Consider the following 12,521-nt stretch of genomic DNA (forward strand, 5'->3'; position numbering starts at 1 on the left):
GCACAAAATTGCTAACTTTGTCAAAGTACTGTATGCGCCCCATTCTTGCCGCAAACCACTGTTCTCACCACGTGCAAAAGTAAGAGTTTGTGCAAATTGAGTCATGAAGCTACCCTTCCTGCTCACTAGCGAATAAGCACAGTTTATGCAGCAGACATTTCACAGCAGAAATTTTCCAATGTAATGTGCCTGCAGGGTTAACAAGTTGTATTTGTCTGCGATACGATCTTGAAGTCGAGAGCAATTTTTCTATTGGACTATAAGAGATGTATTCAGAAGCCTGCATGTTTACAGTGTAATAGGGCCGCTTCACTTCACCAGATGTTTTGTTGCCTTGTTATGAATTGAAGATAATGAAGGCAATATGGGTCTGCCCATACAAGGAAATTTTCTCTATTTTGTGATGTAAATTGGAGTTTTATTTATTTTTATTGTAGCTTGAAATGCACTCATCAGTGCTGAATTTTTCTAACCCCGAAATTTAAACATAGCATTGCAGTTAGTGTTTAACCTTTCTAATTAGAAGTTCCCTTAATATTTCACTGCATTTTCCACACTGTGCCCTGGGGGACCCTGGAGGAAAGCAGTAATGTGGATACACTACCTGGTGTGACAGAACGGACTACCACAGGTTTCTCGCTGCCTGCCACAAACCCAAATCCCAAGACAGGGTCACGTCTCATCTCCACCTTGCGAGGGGCTGGGGGGACAGGCTGGTGGCCTTCCAGACGAACGTCTTCGAATGAGCCTGTCTGAGTCACGTGACTGCAGGAGAGAAAGAGTTGTAGAGTGCCTGTGAGATTAGCGGCTGGAACATAGAGAATGCAAGTGTGATATCATACCAACCAGGAAACAGCAGACAGGAACGGTGGTATCAGCTAGCTTGGTTATGGGCACAATAGAGGACTTAATGAAGACAGTCATACAGACATCTGTCTTCACCCCTTCCATTGAAAACCGATTACAGATATGTAGTGTTTGTGGGTGCTCAAGTTGTTGTCATGAATAGCTAGTCCGCTCTAGTTCACAAAATGTAGAATACATGTGGCCTATGTTTCAAGGATCAACACAAGATAACTATTTTCACTGTACACGTTGAATTGTAGAATGTACTACCACATACCATACAGTAGAATGTATAGTAGAAAGTACTCGACAGAAAAATAAATGATTTGAGTTTGTAGATTTTGGCTCATTTGTAGACTTGGCCAGTCCATAAATGTATAGATTTACCACTGTCACGAATCGCACTCGCGCATGTAAGCGCTCCTGCATTCCCACGAGTTCTTCTCTCCCCAAACGTTCACGCACCAATCTTCTCAGCACTATTTAAACCCTCACTAGTCTTCCTTTCCTTGCTCACGATTGAGGTCTCTTCCCTGAGCTCCGTACTTGTACATTCCCAAGCCCCATTTACTAGTGTTAGATCCCCGGTCATACGACTCTATGCTTCCCTATGACTACGCCTTCGCCTCCCGACTTGGTACCGAAGCTCCCTAGATGCCTTCCCGGATTTTGGACCCTGCTTTTGTTCTCGACTATGTCTTCGCCTCTCGAGTTGGTACCTCCGAACCCTCGACGCCTTCCCAGATTTTGGACCTGTCACGATTGTAGTCCCTCCTCCTTAAGGGTGCTCCGGCTCTTTCACTTCTGACTTGATTTTGTGCACCTGCCCCTTGTTCTAGCCTCCTTCCAGCCCCCCTTAAAAGCCAGGCGCTGACGTTTATCCAGGCTCTGCTCTGGTTTCTGCACCAGGCGAGTCCGGGACCCGGAGGTGCCTGGTCCCGTTAAGGTTTAATTTTCTGTTCCTGTTCCCCGCCAGTTCCGATCCAGTTCCTGTTTTTAATCTGTTCTTAATTAGTCTATCTAGGATGGACTGCCCGGCTAAGGACTTTTGGCCTCCTTTTGGATTCTCCCTTGGACTTCTTCCTGGATTGTTTGCCTTGGCCACACCAACACACCAAGGACACGCCCCCTGTTTTCATCCCCGTATCCTGCATGACTTTCCCAGTGTTTCCCCACTCATTCCCGGATTGTGTCACCTGCATAGGGTCCTGAAAGAACGCTTTTGTTACAGGACCCAGCTACTGTTCTTCGACTACGCCTTCGCCTTCCGATTTGGTACCGACGCACCCTAGATGCCTTCTCGGATTTTGGACCCTGCTTTTCTACTGCTTTTCTACTTGACCATGTCTTCGCATCCCATCTCTACTCCAAACCTTCCTTTCTGAAGAGCCTCGCATAGGATCCCAATCCTCCGGAGTCCGGTCCCCCGGGACAACCACTTTGTTGATCGATTTGTAAAATCACATACAAAATGAGGTAAATCTATAACTTTATTGGCAACAGCAGCAACAATAGTCTGAAGTTAAACCAGAACTGATCATCTCATCTGGTACAAATGATTGGTCAAAACATTGAATTTTAACAGGTGCTTATTGTATTGGTGTGATACAGAGTCATTTACCCTGTGTGGTTTAAGGAAAGACCATATAGAAGAGGAAGAGGAAGCCCTCTACAAGGTTTGTTGTACTGGCTGTGGTAGCATGGATGATGAAGGAATGTTGACATGGCAGATACAGGGAAACTAAAAGGTAGAGTCCCTTATTTATTCTCTATAAATCCACTTACTGATGGGAAGTGTTATTATGAACTTTAAGTTAATTAAATGATTCTACAAAAGAACTTTAACATTCACATATGTTTCTTCTTTATTCAGAAACAATTTCAGGTACACATGGGAGAAAAACAAGTTTCTTCAGATTAAAAAAAATCATTTAAAATGTTTTTTTTCCTTCTAAAAGAACCTGCAGTGATTCATGCTAAATAAGAGGTAGCAACAAGACACAGTAATAATCACTCTTTTATGGCATTTTCTTTTTAAAATGTTTTTTGAATTCTTTTCTCCTGTCAATTACTGACAGCCTTGAATTATTGTCAGTAGCAAGTACAGAAATAGGTAATTATACAACTAATATACACTTCTAAATAAACTATGATTGTGCAAGTAAAACCTATTTTCTACCCTGCAGGATGTTGAAATTGGCCCTCAGTGGTATTCCTGTATTATATATAAGACTTTATGACCTTTACCGTCTAGTAAGCTGCCTGGTAATGAGTAATTGTGCTTAAATAGTGAGTTAATCTAAAGAGACAAACCACAGTTTAGAAATACAATTGTGATTTCAGTGACTGTCAAGTGCAAATTGATTTTTATGAATGTTGTTTTGTTTCTGTTTTGGTTATTAGCTGAAGAATTTGGCATACAAACACAGTACAGCTTTATTGTTTGTTAAGGGTGAATGAATCAAGTGGAGCTCTTAAAAAAACTACAGGAGGAGGACCCTATCCAATTCTTGTCAGCCCAAACCAGCTCTTAGGCCTTATGATTATTTCCCACAGTGCTTCAGTCTAACCCCCTTCTACCATCCCTCAACTCTACTGCCAACCCAACAGTTTTGCTTTATTGGAGGAGGCGGAAGGCAGGCAGATGTCCAACTTTCTCATCCATATGGGCAGGCAGTTGTCCCTCAGACAAAGCAGGTTAGATCCTGGTGACACAGGTTTCTTTGGTACCTTTGCATTAGAAATAATAAATACAGAAGGCAGAAGTCAAAGGGAAAGCACATTGAATGCCATTCTATGAAAAAAGAACACTTTCAGCTGATTGTTATGATGTTGTAAGGGTTTCCTACACAGAGATTGAAACATGAATCTTCAGGACTTTGGTATACATTACATGCTCTAATACTACTCCTACATAGCTATCCCACTCTGTGGGGCTATAATTACATGCTTGGTGTCATATTCTCTACTTCCACTAATGTTAAGCTCATCCTTGAGCTGAACAACAGGCTTCTTCAGAACATCCTATATTTTCAGGGTTTGTTATATAGTACATGCTCTGAAACTACTGTATGCCCTCACAGCTGTCCCACTCAGTGGGGCTGTAGTTACATGCTTGTTGTGACATTCTCTACAGTCTCCTTCCACTCCTTCCAATCCTTGAGATAAGCAACAGGCCCCATCAGAACATCCTATATCTTGCGTTAGCTATGAGCCATTCAACACTCAACACTTGTTATATGGAGCACACCAGCTAACCCGAGGGAGAAGGGTTTATTCCATTTAGTTACCAGTATACAACATGCTATTTTTCTGAGTTCTACACACAGTATGAATCAAAAGTAGCCTGATTGTCTTACTTCACAATCCATTTGAGACACTTGAGATAGAATAGGGTATCAGCTATTCCTTTAAATTGGAAGAAATTAACAGGTTAAGTATTGCACATTTGCCACGATAATAATAATAATAATAATAGCTTACACTTATATAGCGCTTTTCTGGCTTTTCTGCTTACACTCAAAGCGCTTTACAGGTAATGGGGACTCCCCTCCACCACCACCAATGTGCAGCATCCACCTGGATGATGCGACGGCAGCCATAGTGCGCCAGAACGCTCACCACACATCAGCTATCAGTGGGGAGGAGAGCAGAGTAATGTAGCCAATTCATAGAAGGGGATTATTAGGAGGCCATGATTGGTAAGGGCCAATTGGAAATTTGGCCAGGACACCGGGGTTACACCCCTACTCTTTTCGAGAAGCGCCCTGGGATTTTTAATGACCACAGAGAGTCAGGACCTCGGTTTAACGTCTCATCCGAAGGACAGCGCCTGTTTACAGTATAGTGTCCCCATCACTATACTGGGGCATTAGGACCCACATGGACCACAGGGTGAGCACCCCCTGCTGGCCCCACTAACACCTCTTCCAGCAGCAACCTTAGTTTTTCCCAGGAGGTCTCCCATCCAGGTACTGACCAGGCTCACACCTGCTTAGCTTCAGTGGGTTGCCAGTTGTGAGTTGCAGGGTGATATGGCTGCTGGCGTTCAATGAATGCTGATGAATGCTGATGTCTAATAAAAGAGCATGTGGCAAATGTGGTATCTGATCAGCTATTTAACTTTTCCTGTGATTTGCAAGAAAATGCAGATTAGAAAGCCTTTGATAACCACCACAGGATAAATGGCAAATTTGACACATTGGTGTCTTTGGTTAATATGGGATTTCTTTAGATACAGTAAGAATATGTGAAAGTCACTGTTTCCTTTTGTGAATTTAAAAATAAAATGTGCTTTTTATTTCTATTCATTAAGTCGAATCAGCTGCAGGAAATGTAAGACAGCTGTTTTTAAAAACAAAACATCGTCCTATCTCAAAGTGCCCCAGGAATTCTGGAATAATATGCTCCTCCTGGACTGCAGACTCATGCGTTGCAATACTGCCATACCTCTTTAGCCACTAATTACACTAATTACAAAATAATGATGCCAAAGCATTTCTACTCTTGATTACTTTACGTTTTTTACCAAATCAATGTATTGGATATTCAGTTAAGAAAACACAAGATAAACATTGTTGTATTGTCACTACACAACAAAATGACTCTGTGAATTGTTTTTCTTTTAGGTTTCTATAAACTGGTCCTGAAAATGTTCAAATATACTGTGGGGAGAGTCAAGAAATCTGAACACAAGCAAATTAGATACAGTACTTAATAGGATATACTGTAATCTAAAAACCTGACAATGTGTTGCATAATTCATGACGATAAATCCAGACTTCTTAAAAGCAATTTTTGTGCTCCGGTGGATAACTTAAGGTGACCAAACATAGTTTCTATTTTTTTTTAATTCAAAAACATTATATACAGCAATAGTGTATACAGTGGATGTAAAACGTGTACATATCCTTATTGGAATTGCAGGTTTTTGTGATGTAAAGCCAGAAATCAAGATAAATCATGTCAGACATTTTTCCATCTTAAATGTGACCTTGCAACCAACAAAATTCAAGAGAAAAACACGTAGATAATTATTAGGAAAAATAATTGAAATGACAAAACCTACTGTACAACACCCTGGTTGCTAAGTGTGCATACCCTTTTATAATGGGGGCTGTAGCTGTGTTCAGAGTTAACCAATCACATTCAAAATCATGTCCAAAAGTAAGTAGCATACACCTGCCATCAATGAAAGTGATTGTGATTAACCCCAAATAAAAATCAGCTGTTCCTGTAGAATTTCCATGAAACTTTCGCTGTTGCATCCTACTGGGATAGCCATGGTCTGCAAGGAGCTGACAAAACATCTACGGGATCTTACTGTTGAAAGGTACCGATCAGGAGAGGGGTATAAAAGAATATCAAAGGCATTGGATGTACTGTACTATGGAGCACTGTGAAGACTATCATCAATAAGTGGAGAAAATGCCAAGATCAGGATGACCCTCCAAAGTTGATGACAGGACAAGGAGAAAACTTATCAGGGAGGCTACCAAGAGGCCTACAGGAACATTAAAGGAACTGCAGGAATTTCTTGCAGGTACTGGTCACTCTTTGCATGTGACAACAATCTACTGTATTTTGCACGTCTGGGCTATGGGGTAGGGTGGCAAGACGGAAGCCATTTCTCACAAAAAAGAACATCCAAGCCCCTCTAAATTTAGCAAACAAATACATTCAATCACCCCAAACCATGTGGGAAAATGTCTTATGGTCTGATGAGACAAAGGTTGAACTTTTTGGCCTTAATTATAAAAGATATGTTTGTCGCAAAGACATCATCTAAAGAACACCATGACTACTGTGAAGCATGGTGGTGGCAGCATCATGCTTTGGGGCTGCTTCTCTTTAGCTGGGACAGGGGTTCTAGTCAAGATAGATGGGATAATGACTAGCTACAAATATCAAGATATTTTGGCACAAAACCTGCTGGCCTCTGTCAGAAAGCTGAAGATGAAGAGGAATTTCACCTTCCAACATGATAACGACCCAAAGCACACATCCAAGTCAACCAAGGAATGGCTTCAGAAAAGGAAGATCAAAGTCTTGGAATGGCCCAGTCAGAGCCCAGACCTCAATCCCATAGAAAACCTGTGGAATGACCTAAAGAGGGCTGTGCACAGGAGATCCCCTGGCAATATGAAGGAGCTTGAACTTTTTTGCAAGGAAGAGTGAGATAAAATTGCAGTCCAGGTGTGCAAAGTTGATAGAGACTTATTCACAAAGACTTACTGCTGTAATAAATGCAAAAGTGCTTCTGCAAAGTATTAGTTGGGGGGTGTGCACACTTATGCAACCAGGATGTTGTAGGTTTGGTAATTTCAATTATTTTTCCTAATTATTATCTATTTGTTTTTCTCTTGAATTTTGTTGGTTGCAAGATCACATTAAAGACTGAGAAATGTCTGACATGATTTATCTTGATTTCTGGCTTTACATCACAAAACCCTGCAATTTCAATAAGGGTGTGTAGACTTTTTATATCCACTGTATATCAGAGAGAAATGATCCAATCCCTTAGAAATATTAGAAGTTCTGAAAAACTGAAATGTAATGGACTTAGAAGGTTCTAATTTGATCACTACTCTTCAAACAACTGTTACACAAACCCTACTGCATACAGTACATTCAAGACAATATTCTTTACCACGTTTTTCAAAATTACAAAAAGTACCTCTTCCAAACTAAGTTTCTTTTTATTTACATATTACAGATGCAATTTCTATGCAGTAATGCTGGGTACATATTACTGGCTTTCTGTGTTGCATTCACCAATACTGTTTTCATCAGAGAACCCAATCACTTACCAAAGAGAATAGCACCATATCAAGAAAAGGCTTTATATTGTCATTAATGAACTGGCATTGCTTCCTGTGATTATTTGACTCCAATCTAGTACGCCCTGTTTCAACGCATAATACCAAGTTTAATTCGGTAAAATGTACCTCTGATTAATTCCTGCCATTGCAGGTAAATGCATTCTTTGAGTTTAACTGTCAGCCCTTTTCTTTTAGCATTGCAGCCCTACAGCTCTATTGAATACTGGCAAGAAGCCATCCCTTAAATTGACTCAAGCACTTTTCCCCCTTTGGATCATAATATGACAGAAGGATACAGGTGATTAAAGATGTCTGGCACAAGAGAAGTGGAAAAAAAATCAATGAATTTAAAGTCTTCCTCCATCTAAATTCTTTTTTTGTCTTTGTCTTTTTTTTTTCTCCCCATCATCGTTTTTTTTTTAAATCCTTTTTAGTTAGCATGTGAATCTGCACGTTGCCAACATTGTGTTGGCTAATTAAAGCTGAGCAGCCTAAGGAAGCAGTATATAATTTGCCATCTTAATCCTGATGCATGTTCCATCTAGAAGTGAAAAGGAACAATTAATCTTTCATGGCTGTGCGGGAGAGCACAATGTGTTTGATCAAACCCTCAAAGCAGCTCCAGAAGGCAGAGGAATTAAAATCAACATGGACAGCTCTACAGTGAAATTACCTATTCAGCCCCTGCACTCATGTTAAAAATGAAAATAAGAATAATCAATACTAAAAATCCTATTCTTGTATGCTCTTATTTTTTTTTCCAAATGTGACATCCCAGTTGTGCTACTGTTTACAAAAACACATCATACCTGTTTATCTGGTGCTGAGACAGCGATAAACACAGGTTAAGACAATATTATCCAGCATTATTCATCTACTGTATTCCAGAGCCTACATTTTGCAAAAACTGTATATTTGAGGATTTCTATTTATCATTACTTCACAGTAGCAAAAGTGCAGTTTATCATTTTGTGACAGGTACTTTTAAACCAACCCTAAATGTTGCACAGCAGCAACAAAAAATATGTTTCTATACAACAGTGATATTCCTATAACTGCTTTTAAATGTTTGACAATGATCTTCAAAAACAGTTTTGCTAATTACACAATTGTACAATAGGTTAAAGATGACTGTATACTGTATGTAAAAACTAAAATTATAGCAATACAGCCACAATGCATTAGGAAATTATTTTTTAGAAAAATTAAGTAAATGTCTTCATTGAAAATGTTTATATCAATGCCTTTCAGCCTTCAAGTTCCAGATTGTATCATTATTAGGTTATTATTAGGTATTATTTTTATTATGTTGTTGCTTAGATTTTTATTTACTTTAGTACCTATATTTTCTGCATTAGCAGTCAAAGGAAAGAGCTTCTGAATAGCAGCAATCTGATGCATTTGATTGAGAAACCAGGATTCTGATACAGCTCTATCAGAGTGTTTTGTCATTTGCATGCAAGGCACACTTAACGCAGCCAGCTTCATCCATCTCTCTCCCTCCTGGAACTGGAAGCGGATTTGTTTTTTATCACTACGGCAGTTCTGCAATTAAGTCTGAACACATTCGAAACAGGATGATTCTCCCATGTGTCTGCAGTAGAAAGTCATAGCTTAAATTCTAAAAGCAGAAAAACATTCCTATCTGCATGCCGATAATCAGTTGTCTTAATTTTTTATCTTTGTTTGGTAGACAGCTATTATTTGTATGGTGATTTTGTCAAAAGAAACAGCACGTCAGTATATTTAGGTCAGGTGGCATTTTACTTGAAATGGTTCAATTCATCAGTCAGAAGCTAGCTTCTGTCTGCTCATAATTAGCACAATACAGCATGTGTATATAGTATATAGAACAGGAAATATAACGATGATAGTAGATATTTATATATGAAATATATATGTATTATATATCTTTTGAATTCACTGTAAGCACATTATTGTCTGGAGATTTCTACTGCATTCAGCTTCCCACTGTGATCTGTTGCAGTGCCACAGATTTTGTCTAGTAACAAACATATGGTCCAATGAAGAAAGGAAGTGATGTGTTTAATTTACAGTCTTGGCCACCTGCTATAAATGGCTACCCTCCTTATGTGGTGATGAGTCCTTCTCAGTTCATGCCTAATCACTACCATTATTCTGTAATGGGTCCCGGTTCTTCTGATTCTGCACTTTCTGGCAGCTGGGCCCAGGTTCTACCAATCTAAAAACAAATGCATTCAAACTGACTGTGATCAAACCTCTCAGGCCCTTTTGAAAGGGGACTCCACAATGTTCTTGGCAAGATGTCAGTCACAGTGAATATTTCCAAGACATTCAGTATTATCAACATACTGTACCGTGAACTGCGTAAACCTCACCACCTTCAAAGCCATACAGTAGCTGCATTTTGTTAACATCCTTCTGTTTTTAAAATTTAGTTTTAAGATACATAGTGTTATGATCTGGCATCAGTATAAACACTACGTATCGAAATATGGTAAAAAAAAGAATAACATCAGAATAATTGTTTTGCTTGTTTCAAGCAAAATCAAGAGATTTCATTGCTCAGACTGCTGTCTATGACTTCTGTATTTTAAATGTAATTTTTATTCTACTTTTTTTAGAGAGGAACATAGAGGCTTTAGTGTGTATATGAACTGCTCACACTGAAGAGCCTGGTCTCATACACACATTATATACATACATGAACACTTTATTGTCCATATGCTCCATGGACTAACCTGCTGTACAGTTTATGATGTTTCTTGTTATCTATGAAAACTATCATAGATAACTGTACTGAGGCCTATTTAGTAAGTGTGCTGACTCTGCCTTTTTAACGTGGCCAAGAACTAAAAGAGGGTCTTCTGTCTGCTTTGTGTAAAGTTTGTATATATTGCTCAGTCTTTTAATGAGAATTAGCCTTTACATTTTTAAAAAACATTTTTGTGATATTTTTCATGCTTTCAGAAAACATGTTAAATCAACCTCAGATAAAAAGGTGGACTTTTTCAGTTCAGTCTGCAGACTGTACCAGTCATTGACATTGGCAAACTGAACTGACTTGCACCCAGATAAGATACTCTTGGGAAATGTACTATGTTTTCAACTGTAAGTTGAGAAACTAACAGCAAATACATTACTGAAGAAGACAGGAAGGTTTTTTTCCACTTAAAGAATTGTAAAATAACTTGAATCAGATGCTCCCAGTATGCAGAGACACCTTTGCATATGAACAATGTGTGCATCATGCTGATTTTTACCATGGTTTTGGTTCTTGTCATTGAGCATGTAAGAACTGATCTAAAAACAATGAGGCCATTTGTCCGGGTTGTTTAATCAAATGGAAGTACATTTTTGAGCATCATTCAATTTTTTCTTCAAAATTCTACCTGTATTGTGATCTGTTATGTTTCTCCATAAACCCAGCAAACATTACAAAAATAGGCCTTCTTTTTTCTGCTGATGTCTTTCTATATTTTCATGCTTGGCATGCCTTTTTAATTCCTCTGCCTGTTGTGACTGATTAATCACTGGAAATTGCTTTGATGGTACCTTTCAATATTCTGTAGACTTTGATCAAATTTCTGAGAAGACTTCTGGGTGAAACGGTCTCTGATGTCTCCTCTGTAGACACTATGTTATAATGTCCTGTATGGAGACATACTCTAAGCAGAGACCCTTTTGTCATTACAATCATTAAAATCAAACAGGTTTGATTTATTCGTAGCGAGTCGCAAAACGTGGGGGGGGGGGCACTTGTCTCTGCTCGGTCAACAGCCAATGAGAGCTCAACCGGAAGTATAATAATATATACAATGCGGCTGCAAGGAAAGAAGGAAAGCGAGTGTTTTAAAAAATAAATTATGACATTCCAGTGTGCTCCACGTTGATTGGCTGCCAAAATGGGGCGACCTCACGATACGAGATTTGGAACCGTGAATAATAATAATAATAATAATAATAATAATAATAATAATAATAATAATAATAATAATAATAATTGCTTACACTTATATAGCGCTTTTCTGGAAACTCCACTCAAAGTCGCTTTACAAGTAATGCAGACTCCCCTCCACCACCACCAATGTGCAGCCGCACCTGGATGATGCGACGGCAGCCATAGAGCGCCAGAATGCTCACCACACATCAGCTATCAGTGGGGAGGAAATTGTGAGGGGATGGTGTAATAAGTCACCCCCTGCAATTCCTAGTCGTATAATTTGATGCTCTCTAGGACAGAAAAGGCAGTAAGATTCAGCAACTGCAGTAGTTAAATTTGACATGGTTTCTGACTAGAAGTCGTGTTGAGTCCTATAGCATGACAAACGTTTTAGTGGTGTTTGGGTTTTAGGAAGTACACTATTCTGGGGAGACTTCTAGGTTTTAGTAGTAACAGAGAAAGGGTTGTCTCTTTTTAATTTGTTTTTTTCATATAAGACCGGCATAAACTCTGTAGTGTCTCCTGAACTGTACAGTGTTTTTCTTTAGGGTTTTTATGTGCTCAGATCTATGTAGCTGCCTTAGGGAGCATTCTCTTGTATTGTTATTCATATGGTCTCAAATATTTTCTAGAATAAATAATATTCTCGAAAAAAACAGAACTGTGAATAAGTTAAGACGCTATAACATTTAACTATAACTCTGTATGACAAATTAAATGCAATTTTGAGTTGACAGTTAATGGCAAGATTTCTGCTTGACCCGATATCTGTTCTTTTTCTTTTCCCGTTTACAACCGTTTTTGTGCAATATATGCCAGGGACCTGTGCAATACATTTATATTTATATTGTGCAATATTACTTTTTTGTGTACTGTTCTGTTCTGGTTTGTTCTTTGTGTGTTCTGGACTGTGAGTAACTCTTCTTAGT

At 39.0% G+C, this 12,521-nt stretch overlaps 1 protein-coding gene across 3 annotated transcripts in view; it reads right to left on the bottom strand.

Moving 5' to 3' along the window:
• Positions 1–12,521, bottom strand: part of frmpd4 (FERM and PDZ domain containing 4) — a 107,248-nt gene that overhangs the window by 26,995 nt on the left and 67,732 nt on the right. For all 3 annotated transcript variants that reach the window (XM_088609800.1, XM_088609811.1, XM_088609819.1), the window contains one exon: positions 605–765. In XM_088609800.1, the coding sequence (XP_088465926.1) occupies positions 605–765 (161 nt within the window). The remainder of the gene's footprint in view (positions 1–604; positions 766–12,521) is intronic.

The sequence above is a fragment of the Lepisosteus platostomus genome, chromosome 2 (genome assembly GCF_059453375.1).
Source record: "Lepisosteus platostomus isolate fLepPlt1 chromosome 2, fLepPlt1.hap1, whole genome shotgun sequence".
Taxonomy (NCBI): domain Eukaryota; kingdom Metazoa; phylum Chordata; class Actinopteri; order Semionotiformes; family Lepisosteidae; genus Lepisosteus; species Lepisosteus platostomus.